This window comes from Caretta caretta, chromosome 25 (genome assembly GCF_965140235.1).
Source record: "Caretta caretta isolate rCarCar2 chromosome 25, rCarCar1.hap1, whole genome shotgun sequence".
Classification (NCBI taxonomy): domain Eukaryota; kingdom Metazoa; phylum Chordata; order Testudines; family Cheloniidae; genus Caretta; species Caretta caretta.
Genome location: NC_134230.1, coordinates 19,120,181 through 19,139,914, shown reverse-complemented (window position 1 = coordinate 19,139,914; position 19,734 = coordinate 19,120,181). Strand labels below are relative to the sequence as shown.

Below are 19,734 nucleotides of genomic sequence, written 5' to 3'. Positions count from 1 at the left end.
GGATTTGTGGCGGGATGTAGAACAACTGTTTCCCCTGCAGAGGACAGGTGCAGACACCGGAGATGTGGGCTTGTTTGCTTTGAATAGGCTTTACCTGGCCCCTGCTGCACAAACGGCTGGGTTGGCTGAGCCAGGAGAGCAGGCTGGTAAGGGGGTTGCTTTAGCACATGTCTGAATTCAGTTGAGCTTTACTCTTGTGCATTTGAGCGAATGCGTTGTTGTCGGAGGCTCTGTGGAGGGGAGGCAGCATAGAACGTGGTCTCCCTCCGAGTGTGTGTGTGGGGGGGTGTTGTGTGGGGGCACTTAGATAGCGCACCACTGTGGAAGAGCAGACACCCAGGCTGAAGGGAAGATGTCAGGGTAAGTCATCTGGTTAACGGCACCCCCACGCCTTACCCTCATGGAGCTGTGGGATCCTCTGTCCAGAGAGACTCCTTGCACCACTGTTGGTGTTTGCCTCCTTGCATCCCCTTCGAAAACCAATGGGGCTTGTTTCTCCCGCCCCCATCCTGACTCAAGCATAGAGGTGCTTTGTTGTGCCTAAAGCTTTGTGCTGGGATTCCCGGGGATGTGGTAGGTGCTTTGTTCCCCTAACCCCAGTGCGCCTGTTCTCCATGCTGCTCCTGGGTTCTCTGCTGGGACTTACCCTCCACGGCAGAGGAGAAACTGGCACATTCCTTGGCAGCTTGCACCCTTCCTGGCATGCAGCAGCTGCACGGCGCTGCTCAGACCCCCTGCTGCTGGGGCACTTGCCACCGCTTTGCTGACTCTTGGCTGTCCCCCCACATCAGGCAGAGTTCAGAGGGGCGAGGGGCAGAAAGCTGAATTTAATCCTCTCCTTCTTTATGTTGTGGAGTATGAAGTAATATTTTCCTGGCTGGAGCTGGCTGAGTTCTGGAAGCGAGAGCTCTGTTCCGCTCGGCGGCTGCCATGCCAGGACAGCGTGAACTCGCGGTGCCCTTGCCTGGGCCGCAGCACTGTGGTTTGAGATGTGCCTTTCCTTCCACCGTACTACCGGCTTGCTCACATTCATCATGTTCTTCTGGCATCGAGATTCTGGGATCCAAAACAGGTCAGAGCTTCTGCAGTTCTCAGTGGCGCTCCAAAGTGGCTCCCATCCTATAGCTTAGGATTTCTTGCAAAGTGGGGCAATTTTAAACAGTTTGCTGTAGCCCCCTCAATCAGAGAGGAAGGAGGGTGCCGTGGTTAGGGCTGATGCCCTAGGACATGGGAGACCTGGGTTCCAGCCCCTGCTCTGCCCCAGACTCCCTGTTTGACTAAGCCGCTCTGAGCACTGGGGATAAGGACACTGATAAATACCTTGAAGATTGTGAGGCACTCAGATGCTGCTGTAGTGGGAGTCAGGTGGGGCTGGACAGCGGTTTCCTCACTGTCCCAGTGCCGGGGCTCAGAGGAGGATTTCACTCTGGTGTTTTAAAGGTGCACTTTTATCGCAGTAGCCCCATAGGGGCCTCGTTGGGCCAGGTGCTGTTCAGACACATAGTACAGGATGGTGCTGCCCAAAGAGCTCGTGGTCAGTCTGTGCAGATTACGACCTGCTGCTCACCTCACAAAGCTGCCTGTGCAGGGGAGCTTTCTGTTCACGCTGTTTCACAGGGACAGCCAAAGTTGCAGGATTACTGCAGGCTTCACTCTGCAGAGGCCTCAAGCAGCAGGTAGGGAGTCTGCACTTGGATATTGTGTGTGCTGTTTAACTGCTCTGGGTGTGTGACAGCCTCCCCGGCCAGAGGGGAATAGGGACTGCAGGCACTTAAACCAGTGGAGGGAAAGGTTCACTGTATCCTCCACTGAAATGCTGCTGTGCAGCTCCGTACCCTGCACCCAGGGGACTCACAAGGGCTCTCCCTCTGCCTGCCACGGCGCCCCAGGGAGCTTCTCTTCCCTTTCTGCCGGGGTGGAAACACACTGGTGTGTCACAGGGCGGCTGTGCTTAAAATGCAGTCCTGGAAATGGCCTGCTTCGTGGTGTGCCGGTGGCCTGGGTGTGAATCTGGCACCTAATCAGCAGAGAGATTCCAGAGGAAGTGCCTCCCTGCAGTGGGTTGTCCCCTCCCACACCACCTGCATGCACAGTCTCCCAGGTCCTAGGTTTGGAGCCAAAGTTCTGGCAGGACTTGGCGCCTTGGTTAAAGTCACAAGCCCAGATCCAAACGAACCGGGGAGCCTTGCAGTAAGGCCAGTCTGCGTGGCTCCGTCACTACCCGCATCCAGGCTGACAGCAGCAAGGGATCCCCACCATTTGGCGCTCAGGAGATGCCCATAGGGATGGGGTATAACGGGTGGCCCGTGAGGCCAGAGCTGAGGAGGCCTTAGGAGAGCCAGCCGCTGCAGGGGCACGCTGTCATACCACTTCGCCCATGCCAAGGAGCCACTGTTGGGAATTAAACCCAGGAGGGCAAACCCAGAGCGCCTCTCTGGAGTGAGAGGTGTCGGTCCTGTGACAGTCTGTGGTTTGATTGGCTTAGAGGGCCAGCCTCAACCAATCGGAAGGCCCCCTCGTTTGGAAGAGGAAGCTCCTTTGTAATGAAACAGTGTGTTGTGAATTGCCCTGTCGCCCCATGTCTGGGGGGGGGGGGGGGGGCTGTGGATGCCACCCCATGGCTCTGTGTCTCTGGGGTTTACCAGGTCGTCATGTGAGGGGTCACAATGGGAAGAGGAATGGGCGGTGCCAGCAAGCATCCCTTGGGTGGAACTAACGATCCCAGAGGAAGAATTTGCGGTTCTGGCATGAACCTGGCCTAGCTGCAGTTAGGATGAGGCTGGCTGTGGTGGAAGCCTCGTTTGGGGTCCTGGGACAGATTGCTTGCTGCTGGTTGGTGAGGCCAGCTGTAGATGCAGAGTGTCTTTTGCGTGACTTTTGGCCACTGGTGAATCATGAGCCTGTAGTCACAGAACTCAACAGCTAGGGAAGAACCGGCTCCTTCTAGGACCTGCCCCTGGGCGATGGTGTGGCTGGGGTTTGCATGGAACATCATCGGCCCCTTTGGGGGCATCAGACTAGGGCAGAGCTTTGGGGGCATGAAATCCTAGACTGTGCCATGCAGACCGGGAAAGAGTCTCGGGCCAGACGTTAAGGAAGGGAACGTCAGGACCCGAGGGTCCCAGACCCTCAGCTCTGCACCAACTACATTAAGAATTCGCCCAGGTTCCCATGTGGGGGAGAGTTGGCGGTTTTGACGGGGGCAGTCTCCTTCCCCCAGCTGCACTTGGTGTGATGCAGTGGGGTTATCGCTGGGGAGGGTGGCACTTTGTCAGCCTGGTTCAGGTTTTGAATCTAACAGAACTCGCAGGTACCCAGCTCCTGGCTGAGAGGAGCCTTCACTTTGCTTAGCGGGAAGAGGGTGCAGATCGCTGCCAGACAAGTGAACTCATGGTTACAGACATTCTCCCCCTCACCTTATTTGCAGAGTCTTTCATGGCCATCACCTTGCTGTTTCCTACCCACCGTGTCTCCTCCTTGTGCGTCAGAACCCTGTCTGTTTCATAACCTGTTGGCCGCCACAGGTCTGATGATACAAAGTGGGGGGGGCCTTATAGAAGGTAGAAATGGGGTCTCTGAGCTGCATGCCCACTTGTTCTTGGGTCTGTGGAAGCTGGTTAACCTCTCTATAGCTGTCCTCGTCTGTGAGCTGCTGTGTTAACTCCCAGTCTGTAAAGCACCCTGAGACCTGCACGCATACAAAGGGGTGCTCCAAGGCTTCAAGCCAGTTCCCGCAGGATTAGAACAAAAGCACCAGCAGCTTTCAGTGGGGCTGGCATCGGAGTCCAGAGGGATGTTGTTCAGGGTTTGAGATGTCCTGGGTCCTGGTGAACGTAACACAGCTGTCTTGTCTGTGTACCAACATGGAGCCTTTGGGTGTGAGTAACTGAGTGGTTTGTCATTCTTTCTCCCAGGGTTCCCAAAGCCTGTGTCAGGAAAGCGCTTGGATTTGGGCAGAGAGCTAATGCTGTTCTGGGGCTGGAGTGGAGCTCATTGCTTTTGAGAGCAAAGGGGAAATGGGGTGTGGTGCTTGGAAAAAGGTGTCTGTAAACACCCCCCTGCCCCAGTGATACCAGATATCCAGGGTGCTCTTGCGGCCGCATGACAGTAACTTGGATACTCTGTTGGGCGCAGAGGCTGAGTTGTCTTGGGGAAGCTGGAGGCAGCTGGTGTCTGGACAAGTCCCATATGAGTGAGCACAGAACCCTGAAGGGGAAATGGTAAGAGCTGGACGTGGGACTGGCGCAGTGAGGTCTGACTGGGCCCATCAGTCTGACGAGCTCCTGGGATCAAAATCCTGACCCTGAGCGGGACTCTTGTGGGTTCAGAATGAGCTTTCTGCTCTCACCAGGAACTTGGTAACTGACAGACACTTTGATGTTACCACATCATTCATTTGGTGTCCCTGCATACTAACCCAGCCCAGCTGGGGGCCAATGGCCAGCCCCAAACAGACCCATCTCTCTTGGTCAGTAGCAACTCTGCAAAAACACATGGCTTCCTCACAGGGCAAATTTAAAACATCCATGCATTTCTAATTATGGGACGGAGCCTCCTCGTGCCTCCATCTCAGCAGCGTTTGTTTACTCCTAAAAATAGCCCTGGCTTTTGCTAGCTGGGTTCGTGCTGGGGGCTAATCAGATGCTCGCTGTCGAACGGGCTGGTTCCTGTGACCTTCAGAAGTGCTGCTCCGAATGCTGTCAGCGTGACTCCATAGAGACGGGGATGTGCCATCTGAGCGCACCTCGCACAGTCTCCACTGCTCCTGTAGCACCTGGAGGTTCAGGCAGGGTCAGGGCTCTGTTCTGCTGGGCACTGGGTGAAGGGAAAAGGGGGTGTGGAGATGGTTCCTGCCCGGAACGCCCTGGGCCAGCACCGTAGCCATTCTGCACTCCCTCCGTGGCTGGCTTCCAAGCTTGTGCGCGTCTTCTGCCTGCAAAGAGAACTTGTCAGACACCAGGGTTGGAGGGCCAGTGAAATCTGGAACCCTGGCAGGAGCTGGACTCAGTGCAGATGGTGAGCAGCTGGAGGAGCTAACTAAGAACAACAGCAAAGGGAACAGAAACCAGAAGTAATGCAGAAACAGAAGCCATGCAGTAATGTCCCGTGGGAAGGCAGGGAGCCCTGTCACTTGGGACACAGACTGCTCAAGACGGCCCCTAGGAATAGAGCGAGCCTGCACTACCGGGAGGGGGAGGGGGGGGGGAGGGGGATGGGCCCTGCTAGGAGTCCTCCCTCTCCAGGTTAGCTAATTCAAAAAGCAGAAACCTCAGCAGCCATAAGTGGGGGCTAGTCCCTTCCCCAGCACAGTAGCTGGGGGCCAAAGCTACCTAGTGGAGCATGGCGATTAAAGGGCCAAATGTGCTTTAGCTGTGGGGACGCTGCTGGCTGCAGCCCATGTGCCCTGCCACAGCATATCTGGTCTGCAGTGCAAATGTTTGCAGCTGTCAGATGCCAACAGGCTGCAGGTGGGTGGCTCCAGGCTGCTCCTGCATCCCCTCTGCATCCTGAGAGCATGTGGGTCCTGCAGGCTTTGTTCTAACACACATCTTACGATCGGCTTAAAGCCAGATTAGTTAAACGTGTGCCGGCTAGCTTCATTTAGCTTGTGCCAGGAAACGTATTGATGCAAGGACTCAAGTAGTTATCCCACTTACTGGGTAGCTGCCCCTCTGCCCCCTCCCAGCTGGAGCACACCCCCTTTGTGGTGGGATCCCATAATTCTGCCATGCTTGGCCAGGCCCTGGGCTGCAGTCCCCTGCGATCGCTGGCTGAGACCCTGCAGCTCTCTTCCCACCGGGAGCACTGCCCGTGGTTCATACGGTGGCCAAGCACAGCGGTCCTTAGCTAGAACCAAAGCATTTTGAAGCCACCAGACTGGACACGGAGCTGTTGCCTGGCCCCTTCCTTGCCTGAGAGGGGCTTTTAACCCTTTAGGGTTCTTCTGTGTACCAGGCTTCCAGCTTTGGCAAAACCAGCCTTGTCAGAGGCAGGATCCTTGATGCTAACAGCTGCCCCTTTGTCTTTCAGTTGGATGCTGAAGGATGCTTATCTAGATCTGTTGTGTTGCTTTCCTGTTTAGGTAGCTCAATAACGTGGCCAATACGAACACCCCTGAGTTACACAGCACTGTAACTTTACCTCCCTGCCCAGGTTGTGTGCATGCAGATAACCCGACCTGCTCCTGGGGGTGGCTGCAAGAGGAAGATGGAGCTAGTGTCAGATGGCTTCTGGCATGGACCTCTCAAAAGCAGCTTGAGTAGCTAATAGGAATGGCATCTGGAATTCCCAAAGACATTGAAGACTGGAGGAATTCCGATTTGAACTGCTCTCGGTAGCTGCAGACATTCTAGTGCCACTATCGGTTTTGATTCAGCTGCATGTCCTGTAGAAACGCCGCGTCTTACCCCGAGGGAAGCGGAGTCAAATGGGAAGCTTGGGCACAGCTGGTTGGAAGTGCTGTACGGGTGTGTGGGCATGCCATTGTTTCTCATTGGACTCAAATGATTGACATCTATTCTCTCCAAATTAAAATGCTGTTAAAAGTTTGTTCCTTTTGGCTGCTTTGTGGGTCAGGCAGGCCCCATGTTCTTCTGCTCTTTGTATTTTTGAATCACTTAAAGGCAACTGATGGCTCTCAAATTTGAGTAGAGTTGAGGGCGTTAACAATTCATTTCTTCCTAACTCCCTCCCCCCTCACCTTTCTCTGTCCAAGAAAAATCTCCTCTCCCCCACATCGCAGGCACTCGCCTGCACTAGGTATCCAGCAGCAGAAGTGGTTTTGCTTCAACCTAATCTTTGAACCTCTTCTGTGTGGCAGCTGCCAGGCATTTGCTGAGCCTGTAGACTACAGGTGCAGAGACTTAGGCCACGTCTACGCTCTGGACCCTGCAGCTGGACTGGTGTAGCACCCTAGCGTGGTGATGCCCGACAGTGATGAAAGGGGTTTTTCCATCACCGGTGATGATCCACCTTTCCAGGTGTTCGGTGGAAGAATTGTTCTGCTGACACAACCCCATCTGCACTGGGGGTTAGGTTGGCATAGCTACGGCTGTGGCTATGTCGATGTAACTTTTCTGTGTAGGCCAGGCCTTCGTGGTGGTGATCTCCAGAGATTTCTTAGTGCACAGGAAAACATACATTTGTGAAACGTGTATTCCGTTTGACACAAGAAGGAAATTGGTGTCAGGTTCTGGGTGGCTTGGAGGGCTCCTTTATCTGTTTGTAAACGTTGCTGTGTAAAAGATCATGCAAACAGGAAAACAATGAATTACTTTCCACAAAGTGCTATCAAAGAGAGCAAACTGCAGACAGGCAAACAAGGCCCTGTGTTCTCTTTGTCTTGCAGTTACCTTGGGGTTGCAAGTCCCAGGCAACAGAGTGATCCTGCAGTGAGCAGGGGCTTCTCTCACGCTTTTGCAGTTTATGGAGCAAGTCAGTCCCATGCTCTGATGTTCCTGTGCTTGGGATCCAGGTGTCAGTAAGGGACTGACTTGATTGCCTAGTGCCTGGAGTTTGTTTTACTGAAGTGGTTAGCATGGCGGGAGCCGTTTGGATGTTGGGGGCATGACAGGAAGGGCCATGCTCTGGAGCATTTGGCCATGACCTAACAGACCCTCGTTCTTCCCCCTTCCAGGTTCTGGGAAGAGAAGCGGGAGCACACACCATGCTTGGCTGGAAACACGCTGTCCCCTCGCCCTACGGACCCTGACACACCTGCCCCCTTCTAGGACTGCGGAGCCCTGAGCTGCCCCTTTCTTTGCTGCATGCCCAGTCACGAGTGCTGGATTATGTTCGTCGCATTCTCCCTCTGCTCCATCATTTGGTTGAATCGTGGCTTCAAGTTAAGGAAAAGGGGCTGCACTGCAGCGTGCGTGGGCGGGGCTGTCCTCACCAGGCTTTGCTCATCCTGGCTCGTGCAAAGATGTTAAACCCACAAAGAATGGTGCAGGGCGAGAGCAGTGCCTGAGCCCCCTCCCCGCCTCTCCACGTCCCGAGCAGCTGGCCCCGGCACCAGCTGCCCTGTGCAGCAGAGAAGATGGGCAGCACCGAGGGCTTTCAGTACCGCGCACTCTACCAGTACTGCAAAGAGCGTGACGAGGACATCGACCTGCTCCCCGGGGACGTCCTGGTGGTGAGCAAAGGAGCCCTGCAGGCCCTGGGCTTCAAAGATGGAGACGAGCAGACGCCCAACCAGATTGGGTGGATCCCAGGCATCAATGAGCGCACCAAGCAGAAAGGGGATTTCCCTGGCACCTATGTGGAGTACATTGGGCCCGTGAAAATCTCCCTCCCTTCCCAGAGACCCAGGGTGCAGAGACCGCTGCCAGCGACTCCTGGGGCCAGCACCTCCCGCATGCAGGAGATGCTGGAGCAAGGTAAGCCCTGCCCTGCGCAGCAGGGTCTCACTAAGGTGAAGGTATAAGGAAGTACGGCTTCTCTGCCTCCTCCTGGCCCGCAGAGGCTCCTCCTCCCCAGTGAGGTTGAGAGTGGAACATGCTGTGGGGTGCTCTAGTGGTTAGAGCAGCAGGCAGGGGGCCAGGACTCCTGGGTTCCAGTCCCAGCTGTAGGCCCTCATGTGCTCAACCCCCTGCCCCGCCCCCCTTAGCAAATTGAGACTGTGCCTTCCAGGGCTGCTGAAGGTTAATCCGCTTGTGTGGAGCCTGCTGGAGGCGCTGATAGTGTAGATGCATTCGTGATAAAATCCCCACCTTTGGGGAGGTGTGGGCTGGGCCCCCCCTGCCGCTGTTGCTCAGCTGCGGTTTTACTCTCACAGCGCAGGCTGGGTGGTATCATGTGAGCTCTTTCCCTCACCCCGTGGCCTCTAATCCCAGACAGGCCCAGAGATGCAGGCATCCAAGGGGGGCTGTGTCAGATGCAAGTCCTGGGATGGATTTCCATCCTGCTGAAGCACCCTCCCTCCCAGTGCTGCTGCACCTGCATCCCATGCCAGCCACAGGAGCCGTCGTGTGCACCCAGCCCCCTGGCCTTGAGTTTGTGCAGGTGCTAAATAGCCTCTCTGACCAGGCTGTCCTGAGTACGCTGCCCAGCCAGTCGTGAGTCACCCCCCCCCCCGTGGTTTTCAGCTGCGTTTGAACTTGGTCAGCCGTAGTGTGCCCCAGCCACCCAGTGCAGGGCAGTTGGCCAGCCCCTGGAGCCCCTAGGCAGCATGTCCTGCCCCATGCAGTGCTGTCTGTGTGCGAGGGCCCTGCACACGAGGACTGTGATGGCACACTCCGGGCATGGGCACAGTGTGCATGCCCGGGCGTGCAGGGCTGTACGACCTGACCATGCTGCTCTGTGTCTTGCCAAGAGCACAGAAGGAAGTTTTTCTGTTAATCCTGGCGAGGCCCCAACTGTGGGGGTGGGGAAGGCGGTGTGGGGGGAGGAGGATGGGGTAGATGGAGGTCCTGCGGGGGGGGGAGGTGGGGTCGGGGGGGAGGACAGGGAAGGTGCGGGTCCAGCGGGGGGGAAGGCGGTATCGGGGGAGGACGACAAGGAAGGCGGGGGTCCGGTGGGGGGGGAGGTGGAGGGGAAGGTAGTGTAGAGGGGGGAGGACAGGGAAGGTGGGGGGGTCCAGCGGGGGGGGAGGAGGACGGGGAAGGCGGGGGTCCGGTGTGGGGGAAAGAGTAGAGCAGCTGTGGGCCCCCATGGTGCAGCAGAGCATGTCTCGTTGGGGTGAGGGCGCAGGAAGGGGCATGGGGGACAACACCCCCTGCAGCAGGAATTCAGGTTCCCGCTGACCCTCGGAGCGCTGCCTTTCCATGCGCTGGGTGCTGCCCCGTTCCGCGAAGCTGCTTCTGTTCTGCCAGCAGCGCCTGTGTGGGCAGGGGACGTGCGGCTCTGGGTGGCAGGAGAAAGATCCGTGGCCCGATGACTCCTGCTCGCAAGCTGCAGGTCCACGGGCTTCCCTCCAACCCAGGGCTCGTTCCACGTCGGGTGTGCTGGCCTCATTGGCCCGCAGGCCTCGCTCTCCTCGTGAGGCAGCGCGGCCTCCCTGTCCCCAGCAGGCCTGGTGGAGGTGCGCTCGGCCAGATGGCCCTTGCGCTCCGCGCCGGACGAGCAGGTCAGCCCAGGGGTGCTGGCTGGTGCTGTGCGATGGGGTGGAATGTACGGGATCAAACTCCTGGCCTATTCTGGCTGGAAAAGGGGCCAGAAATACGGCCCGTGCCTCCAGACCGGGGAGTGCTGGATCCTTTGAGGACCAGGACTCGGCCGGCGCTCTGACGCGTCCCCTCGGGCTGGCCCCAGCCTGTAGCCAGAAGAGAGCGTGTGCGCCCAGATCCAGGGAGCTCTGGCTGCTCTCCACATCTCAGCATGGGGCTGTATTTGAGTTGAGACAGGAAGGTGAAGGAAGGTCCGGGGAAGCAGCTCTGAAATTCCCCTTGCACTCTAAAGGGGCCGTTCATATCCTCCTCCTCCTCCCCTGGTGAGCAGCTCTGCAAAGGGAGACTCATTTCAGACTTGCGAGGGCATTTTATGCCCAGCAGGGCGGGGCAAATGGTTGGAGATTGAGACAAACATCTTGTGAGAAATCCGTCTTTAGGAAGAGGCTGTGGTAGGATTGGTCTGTCGTGGCTGTGCTGGGCACGCGTCGCATCACTGCGGAGCCCCGTCGTCTGCTCATTAACCATCTCGGTAATTGTACTGTGGGGGGCTGGAGCTGGGGGCTTGGAGCCGGGATTCCTGGGCTCTGTTCCAGCTCTGCCACTGGCTCAGGGTGGACAAGCCCCTTACCCCCGCCCCCCAACTTGCACCTGTGTGAGGCGTGGCTGTGGGGAGAGGATAAGTGACTTGGGGTGAAAGGCGCTCATGGGCACAGGGGCTTTGGTGGTAGCAAGGAGATAAGGGGGCTGTTTTCGTCACACTGCATCTGGTGTGAGCGGCAGCCCCCGGAGTGAGGTGGCTTAGCCGGTGTTTGCGGTCTGTGAGGCGCGCGTGCGGAAAGGGTACCTCGGGAATGTTTCCGCTGCTGCCGTGTGAGCCGCCGTGGTCCCTCCCCAGCCTGGAGATGCTGGCGGCTGCTGCTTTCTGAAGCAGCACACTCCAGGCCGGCCACGTGGGGAGTCTCTGCAGTTGCCCTCTTGAGCCCTTCCAGTCGCTCTGGGAGCCTTGTGCAGTCCCCAGCAGCACTAGGTCTGGCTCTCTCTGGCAGCGGCCTGGGCTGTGCCAAGCTCCCCAGAGTCCGTAGGCTTCCGGCCCTGAGCCGTGCTGCAGCCTGATGCACATTCCTCCTTAGAGCGCCTCCAGAAGGCCCCTCAGTGATGCAGCCCTGTTCTTAAGCCATTTGATGAGATTAATAGCCCCTGGGCGTGATTCCCAGTGACGCCATCCCTGCACTTCAGTGGGGGATGGGGGCTTTAACCTGCCTTTCACTTGCTCCATGTATTCTATGGCTGTGCAAGGCCTGACCCCCCCAGTAGAGCAGCCCCGAGGGGGCTCTGAGTTACACTGCTTTCTGCGGCCCATAATTGCCTAGGTGAGCAGAGAAAGCTGCAATGCAGCAGACTGTGGCTGTGCCCCCTATGCTGAGGGCTGGGAGCAGAACCCCTGCACCTTCTCCATGCAATTGGGGGAGATCCCTGCGCAGGGATGGCCTTGGGGAGCTGTGTGTACCCACTTTAAGGCTCCTTTGTGTTGCCTGATCTCCACTGCAACTCTCCCTTCTTGCTTTTCACTCACCCTCACATCTGGGATTGGGAGCGTCGGGGACTGGAATGTGAGCACTGCATCCTGTCTCCTGAGGCCTGCCCCAGAGTGGTGGGCTCGGTAACATTAGTGGGGTCCCTGCAAGATTCACAGCAGCTTTGGAAACGGTCAGGTGCCAACAAACGTCTCCGGGGCACATTGGACTCTTGAGAGGATTCCGGCACGGGCATGACGGTGGAGACGCCTCTGAAGTCTGCGTATCGGGTCTAGTGGCACCATTGGCAGCATCCTCATTGTGAGTGCAGAGGGTAACCTGTCGGTGTCGCAGGAGTTCAGGTGTTGTGGGGCTGCAGAGCAGAGCCCCCCCTGGGGTCACCACCCCAGAGCCCACTTAGTGCCACCCAGCCTGGGCACTTGGTCTCTGCCTGTCCCACGTTCTGTCGTAGGCAGCTGGCAGGACTGCAGTGCCCTCCTGGACTGAACTAGCCCCTTACAAAGAGCCCTGCAGAGACACAGTACTGAGCGACTGGAGAGCTGCGCTGACCTCTTTCCTGAGAACACAACGGGCACGGTTGGGGGCTGCCCCTCTCTCCCCTCCTGGCCTTAAAGCTTAGCCAAGGAGCCCAGATGAAGGGTCACAAGCAGTTCCTGGTCTGGGGCGAGGGACCAGTGTCTGAAATGGGCAACCAGGTGACAAGTGGCAGCCACCCCAGGATCCTCTAAGCAGCCGCCCTGCCCCAGGTGAATGCCCAGGGCTCAGTGTGGCTATGTCCTGGCGGGCAGTGAGCGTTTCTGGCTAGGGACTGTGTGTGGGAGTGCCCCCCTCCGCCCTTGCTGCAATGCTGATGGCTGCAGGAGGCGGGTCCTCAGCCAGCCAGGACCCACCGCCTGGAAGGACTCCAGAGGGAGGAGCCTTGTGTAGCTTGGGCTCGGGGTGACGCTGCAGCTCTGGACCTACCTGGTGACTGCTTCAGCTGAATGCAGGGAGCCTGGGTGCCCAGGAGGGCCAGAGAGACGAGCCCTACTGTGACCCTGCATTCATAGCTCCTGAGCATGAGAGCTTGTAGCCAGGAATCTTGAGTCTTTCTCACATGTGGTGAGTCGCTGGGCCTGCCTGCACCTCACAGGCCAGGAGCTGAGGGCAGGGCTTGCCCTGGGAGAGTCTCTGCAGCAGCCCCAGGTTGCAGTCTGGATGGCACACTAATGGGCATGGCTTATGTCACGGAGTCCCTGGGCGATGCTCTGGAACTGCTCCCCATGAAGCCAGTCAGGACTCTGGGGCAGTCGCCTTTCTGTGAGCAGCCTGTCTTCAGGACACACAGCTCACACAGCTTCCACCTTCCTGGGTCTGACCTCGGAGCATTCAGCATCCTCTGCCCCTCCGTGCGCTTCCCACAGCGAGTCCGCTCAGGCGGGGCTCCTGGGGAAGCCAGAGGGTCCTGCACCCCAACTTCGCAGTCAGACGTGACTCTCAGCCAGCCAGTAAAACAGAAGGTTTATTAGACGACAGGAACATGGTCTAACACAGAGCTTGCAGGTGCAGAGAACGGGACCCCTCAGCTGGGTCCATTTTGGGGGGTAGTGAGCCAGACAACCACGTCTGCACTTCACTCCATGTCCCAGCCAGCCCCAAACTGAAACTCCCTCCAGCCCCTCCTCCTCTGGGCTTTGTTCCTTTCCCGGGCCAGGTGGTCACCTGATTCCTTTGTTCTCCAACCCTTCAGCTCTCACCTTGCAGGGGGGGAAGGGCCCAGGCCATCAGTTGCCAGGAAACAGGGTGTCGGCCATTCTCTGTGTCCAGACTCCTGCACACACATGCCCTCTAGGGCTCTGCAATGATCATACACCCTTACTCCACCCCCTAGATACTTAAGAACTGCCTGGGGGAAACTGAGGCACCCCCACACTATTCAGAGGAAACATTAAGAACAGTCCCACTTCGTCACATCTCTCCCCCCTTCGAGATCGAACTGAGCGGGGTCACTTTAGCCGGTGACCTGGGGAAGTTCGAAGCCACCAACATTCCCATGGATGCCCCAGCATCTCTCCCATTCCTTGGTAGGAGTTACACCAGGCCCTTCCAGTTTCACGCCCTCCCTTAGGTCAGGGGTGGTCGATAGCACTTGCAGGCCGCATGTGGGAAGGTTTATGCAGCCCATGCCCTTTGGCCACCCCAAGAATGTCTCCCCATTGACCATCACCTTCTGCTCCCACTGGAGGTCCGGGGGGCCTGGCCCCAGGAAACTCCACACAGACATATAGGTTGGGGTCAGGAGTGGGAGCCTGTCCACATCCCCAACCATCTGGCTGACGGAGTCTAAGGCCTTGGGACCCAGCAAGGGAGCTAGACACCGGGGCTTTTCCGCAGGGTCCCCTTGGTTCAAATCGCCAGCCTGCTCAAAGGCAGTGAGGTGGGCATCCAAACCCCCCCCCTTAACCAGGGGCAGCAATTTAGTCTCGAGGTTCCCTGCGGAACTGGCCCCCCGGGGTCTATCCCCACTCACCCCTGAGGGGTCCCCTAGGCCTCTCCGCTCCCCCACCGCCAGTTCATGCTGCTGCTGCTTCTGCAGCTCTTTCTCGGGCTCTCGCTGTCTCTCACAGTCCTCTTGCTCTCTCAGACTCAGCTCCAATCCCGTCCGTCTCGATCCCCCGATGGGGAACCCGATCGTGAAGACCCTCGTCTGGTCGGGGACAGGAGTCTTGGCGATGCCTGGCTCCCGCTTCAGCTGCTCCCAGATCCTGCTATAGCCCCAGTTGGGGTCAGGAATCTGTTCCTTAGAGCGGTCATCCTCCTCCAGCTGCACGATTAACTCTGCTTTGGTGCACTTTCCAACGCTCAACCCTCTCTTTTTGCACAGGGTTACAATGTCCTTCTTAAGGAGACGGTGACAGGCCATCACTCCGCTCCTCCCAAGTTGTTGTGGACTCACAGGCCCGTGTGTTCTCAGCTCCCCACGGTTTCCAGGGAGAACCCCTAGTGTGCCAGCCCTTCTCGAGGTCACCACCTCTTTGCCAGGGTCGAGCTGCAGACTCCTCCGCCCCTTGGACTGCTTGCTGCAATCCCCAGGGGAACCCTGCTACTGCACAGTCCTTCTCGCTGGTCACACACTCCCAGGGGTTAACCGCCCCCCGAAACCGCTCCTCTCTGAGCCTTCAGCAGGCCTAGTCCTCGGCAATCCCCCTTCGTGTTACTGCTCCCCAGTCACTTACTGCAGGAAGCGCCATCCATGGGGTGCAGTACATCCCACCGCTGCCACCAGTTGTCACGGAGTCCCTGGGCGATGCTCTGGAACTGCTCCCCATGAAGCCAGTCAGGACTCTGGGGCAGTCGCCTTTCTGTGAGCAGCCTGTCTTCAGGACACACAGCTCACACAGCTTCCACCTTCCTGGGTCTGACCTCGGAGCATTCAGCATCCTCTGCCCCTCCGTGCGCTTCCCACAGCGAGTCCGCTCAGGCGGGGCTCCTGGGGAAGCCAGAGGGTCCTGCACCCCAACTTCGCAGTCAGACGTGACTCTCAGCCAGCCAGTAAAACAGAAGGTTTATTAGACGACAGGAACATGGTCTAACACAGAGCTTGCAGGTGCAGAGAACGGGACCCCTCAGCTGGGTCCATTTTGGGGGGTAGTGAGCCAGACAACCACGTCTGCACTTCACTCCATGTCCCAGCCAGCCCCAAACTGAAACTCCCTCCAGCCCCTCCTCCTCTGGGCTTTGTTCCTTTCCCGGGCCAGGTGGTCACCTGATTCCTTTGTTCTCCAACCCTTCAGCTCTCACCTTGCAGGGGGGGAAGGGCCCAGGCCATCAGTTGCCAGGAAACAGGGTGTCGGCCATTCTCTGTGTCCAGACTCCTGCACACACATGCCCTCTAGGGCTCTGCAATGATCATACACCCTTACTCCACCCCCTAGATACTTAAGAACTGCCTGGGGGAAACTGAGGCACCCCCACACTATTCAGAGGAAACATTAAGAACAGTCCCACTTCGTCACAGCTTAGCATTCGTGCACAGAACACAATAGCTTGTCTGGGACTGCCAGTAACCCTGGCCATGGGGCCGAGGCTCGTTTGGCGCCAGCAGCATGTGGGTGCACTGAGGGAAGGCGGGCAGTGCCTTAAAGCCCCTACATCTTGCAGAATCCAGCTTTCCCATGGGTCTAAATCTCCCATTTCTAGCCCTGATGCTTCCCGGGTCCAGGAGTGAGGAGCCAGAGAGCTCTGATTGCTGTTCATGGAGCTCGTAACAGTAACAGACTGGGTGAAGCCAAGCACTAGCCCCCATAGTCTGGATGGGCTGGGAGCCTGTGGAAGTGTGTTCGGGTCTGGCAAACATCCTGACACACCCAGGTTCTGACTCAGTGACTGTGATGGGCATGTTCCCAAATAGTCACTGTGTTCTTCATCTGTAACCAGCTTCGTTCCCAGAGCCCTGCCCATGGGGCCTTTTCTTATGTGAAAGAAGAAGCCCTACGGTAACGCGCTGTTTGGCCCTGGGATGGCTGTGCCACGCAGCTGCAGGGCCTGCAATTCAGCAGCCTTCTGCTTGCATCCCTGATGTGGCCGGGCGGTCCAGCACCGCTGCAGGGCCCAGCGTGCTTGGGGATTTCACGCTGAGACCTGTAATCTCCGTGGCCTGCTTCCACACTGAAGAGGGAGGTTCCAGACATCAGTTCTCTGGGAGCTGGCAAATTGGCATGGTGTGACCCCTCTGCGTACCCAGCAGACATCGCGATTAACGTGCCCAAGCATAGCACTGGAGCAGGGTTTCCTGGCTCGCTGCTGAGCATGTGTGTGGAGACAGGCTCCTGTTAGCTACAGTCCAGACACTAAGCAGAAGCAGGGACAGTCTTGGAACCCTACAGTGCAGCCGTAGCCTGAAGCAGGACCTTGGTGTGTGTGTAGCAGTCGTATGATCAATTGGTATCTGCGGTCATGGCAGGGGGGTGGGGGTCTCCTGACTGATCCTCCAGCCTCTGGGAAGGGTGAGGGGGGACCTGGGCCTGGGTCTCTGCAGGGAGTGCTGAGTAGCAGTTCCTGCAGGGGACACTGGCGCTGCTGCCTGCAGGAGGCAAAGGGCCAGTTTCCATGTTTAACAAGCAATCAAGGGCAGGAATGTGCTGACATGGCATTCTCTCTGGATCTGAGGATTAAGCCTGGCTCCCTGCAGCCAGCTCCTCCCCCCCACTCCCCAGATCCGCCAAGCCCCCCCTTAGCAGCCAGGGCCAGGCACTAGATCTGGGCCTGGAAGGTTTGGATGCTGCATTAACCCTTCCTGTGCCTGGTTGGGTCAGTCTGGCAGGAGTTCATGAGTCTCTCTCCCCCTTGGCTGGGACTGGGTTAATTCTCGCAGGGCTCATGGCTCTAAGGAGTGAAGTAGGGGAGGGTTTTATCCTTCCCCAGTACGTCCCCCTCCCTCCTGCCATTGCATAATTTTGCGAGATTAAAACTTCCCACCAGTGAGCCCTGGCTACCGGGAGAGACGCAAACCGCACCCTGAGGGTCAGCTGGCCTGGGGTCTGACCCAGACCCAGCCTGGGCTGTGCTTAGTCAGCGACACAATGGGGCTGGTTCCTCTGAGTGTCGGGTCCAGTCTGGTTCTGTCGCGGGGTGCGTACATGCCTCGCCACCGCTTCCTAAACGCCTGAGCTTCAGGAAATTATATCCCTGCTTGCAAAAGAATTGTAGCATTGCTCTCTGCCAGGAAGAGGCTGGAGCAGCTCTGGCTCCACATGGCCCCTCTCTCCTCCCCCTGCCCCAAGTCAGCCTGCCCTGAGTGGAAAGTAACTTAGCCCTCCCCTGAGCACCAGCCCCACCCTGGGGGCCCTCCCTGCCATCCTTCCCCCAGCCCTCCATCGGCGGGCGGGGGCACCTCCCAGGCCCTTGGCTCACTGCTAGCATGAGGCCAGCCAGAATCAGTGCCTGGTTGCGCCAGGTCCTGGACAGGCAGGAGGAGAAGCTCCCTGACCCAAGGGCTTGCCCCCAGGGCACCGGGTGGGCTGTGGTACCTTGGCTTGCTGAGTCCCTGCTGAACGAGCCAGCTGCTGACCTGCTCCTGTGTGCTGGAGTGTGGGGGCCGCCCCTCCCCAATGGGGAGGCAACCTGGCTGCGGGCCCAGCAAGCCTGTGCGGTGGGTTGGAAGTGAGCCAGGCAGTCAGAATCAGTCCTGTGGCCTCAGCCTCTGGCTGTCGGGTGCTACATGGGCTCTAACTGCCTGCTCTCCCCTGCTGTCTCCATCAGCATGGCTCCTCCCGGACCTGGCGGAGCAGTTCACCCCCCCTGAAGTCGCGCCCCCGCTTCTGCTGAGGCTGGTGGAAGCCATTGAGAAGAAAGGTGAGAGGGGAGGGGAGGGGGCTGGTGTCCTGAGCCCCCGTGTGAGGTAGCAAAGGGGCAACATCCATTGTTAACCCCTTCTCTGCCAGGGCTCCCTCCGGGCACAGCTACTCCACTGAGCTGCTGGAAAGCGGGGCCGGGAGTGCCTGGCAGGCGGCAGGGAGCCGTGAAGCCGGACACCCTGGCAGCCTGGCAAGTTCTCATTATCAGGATGGGTTTAGTCTGTGTCCTGTCAGCCCGGCTGGTGCCACCTCAGCATGAACTCGCCATGGGACTAGCTATACGCAGCAAGTTCAGGCAGTGACCCTTGGCCCACCTTGGCGGCCGCTGGCCCAGGAACCCTGTGCTAGTCCAGGGCTGGCGGGCGGCTAGTTGTTTGGAGGCCAGGACTTAGGCTGGGTTTCCTAACGGATTGTGCCATCACCTCGGGGAAACAGCAAATGCTCTGTCTCTGGAGTCTGTTAAAACAGCCTGATCCAAGGCTGGTTAGCCCCGGTTCAGCTGACGTGAGTCTGCAGATCAGGACATGGCTGGTGGGCAGGGAATGGAGCTAGCGTTCCTGCCGCAGGGCTGTAGCTCCCTTGGGTTAATAACTGCTGTGGCTGCAGCTCAGAGATTATCAGCACTGCTGAAGTGGCTGCCTCTATTCACAGAGCTAACATAAACCGTCCTGCACTTCCCACAGGCTTAGACAGTGAGATGTTATACAGGACGTCTGGCTCGGAGTTGAGACAAGCGCTGAAGACCGGTAAGAACCAGTTCTGTACGGAGGGGAGGCGAGCTGGGTCAGATGGATGAGATTAGTGGACGTGACCGTGCCAGCAGTAATGAAATGCAGGCCAAGCTTGTCTTCTGTCCTCGGCAAGTGGTAACTCCCCAGCAGCGGTAAAGGACGGGCCCGTCTTGCTGTGTTGGTGTCATTGCATGTAAGGGAAGCCAGCAAGTGTCGCTTCCGAGGCGGTTGCACTTTCCTGCAGTTTGGCAGGAGGAGGAGGAGTCTTGTGCAAGGGAACATGGACACGAGTTCCGCTCTTTGGTTGCGGGGCATGGAGCTGATGTCGCAAGCCAGCTCCTCCTGGATCTCCTGCTACACATTGAGTGTGGTGAGCCCGGTCCCCTCCCCAGTCAACTCTGTGTTGATGGCCATGCTCCCACGCTCCCCTGGCAAAGGGCTAAATGCTGCTTCCTCAGCTCCAGGCTGTCCCAAACCACGAATAAGCCAGAGATCAGCTCAGCCATGTCACTTGTGTTTGCTCACTTCCTGCACGTGCAGCTACCATGGCAGCTGATCTCACTGTGCCAGCTGCCCTCTTGGCTGGGCCCTCGGAGTCCTGGTTTCATAGAATCATAGAATATCAGGGTTGGAAGGGACCCCAGAAGATCATCTAGTCCAACCCCCTGCTCGAAGCAGGACCAATTCCCAGTTAAATTATCCCAGCCAGGGCTTTGTCAAGCCTGACCTTAAAAACCTCTAAGGAAGGAGATTCTACCACCTCCCTAGGTAACGCATTCCAGTGTTTCACCACCCTCTTAGTGAAAAAGTTTTTCCTAATATCCAATCTAAACCTCCCCCACTTCAGGGAGATAGTTCCCTGCCCTCCGCCGGACTGGGGTGCAGCCACCTGGAGGTGGCTGCTGCTGTGTTGCCCCAGGGCTGCCCAATCCTCCTCCTTGTGGAGAGGTCTAAAAATGCAAAGGCCCTAAACCAGCTGCGGCAGGGAGTCTCTGGCCTGCCCGACGCCCGCTCCTGCCAAGCT

At 57.9% G+C, this 19,734-nt stretch overlaps 1 protein-coding gene across 5 annotated transcripts in view; it reads left to right on the top strand.

Moving 5' to 3' along the window:
* The window catches only part of PIK3R2 (phosphoinositide-3-kinase regulatory subunit 2), a 40,488-nt gene that overhangs the window by 7,908 nt on the left and 12,846 nt on the right, over positions 1–19,734 (top strand). For 3 of the 5 annotated variants that reach the window (XM_048830534.2, XM_075123231.1, XM_075123229.1), the window contains exons 2-4: positions 7,637–8,378; positions 17,885–17,977; positions 18,663–18,725. In XM_048830534.2, the coding sequence (XP_048686491.2) occupies positions 8,039–8,378; positions 17,885–17,977; positions 18,663–18,725 (496 nt within the window). In that variant the 5' untranslated portion in view covers positions 7,637–8,038. Of the gene's footprint in view, positions 1–913; positions 1,073–7,636; positions 8,379–17,884; positions 17,978–18,662; positions 18,726–19,734 lie in introns of those variants that run through there. The other 2 variants (XM_075123230.1, XM_075123232.1) reach the window with 2 other exon arrangements.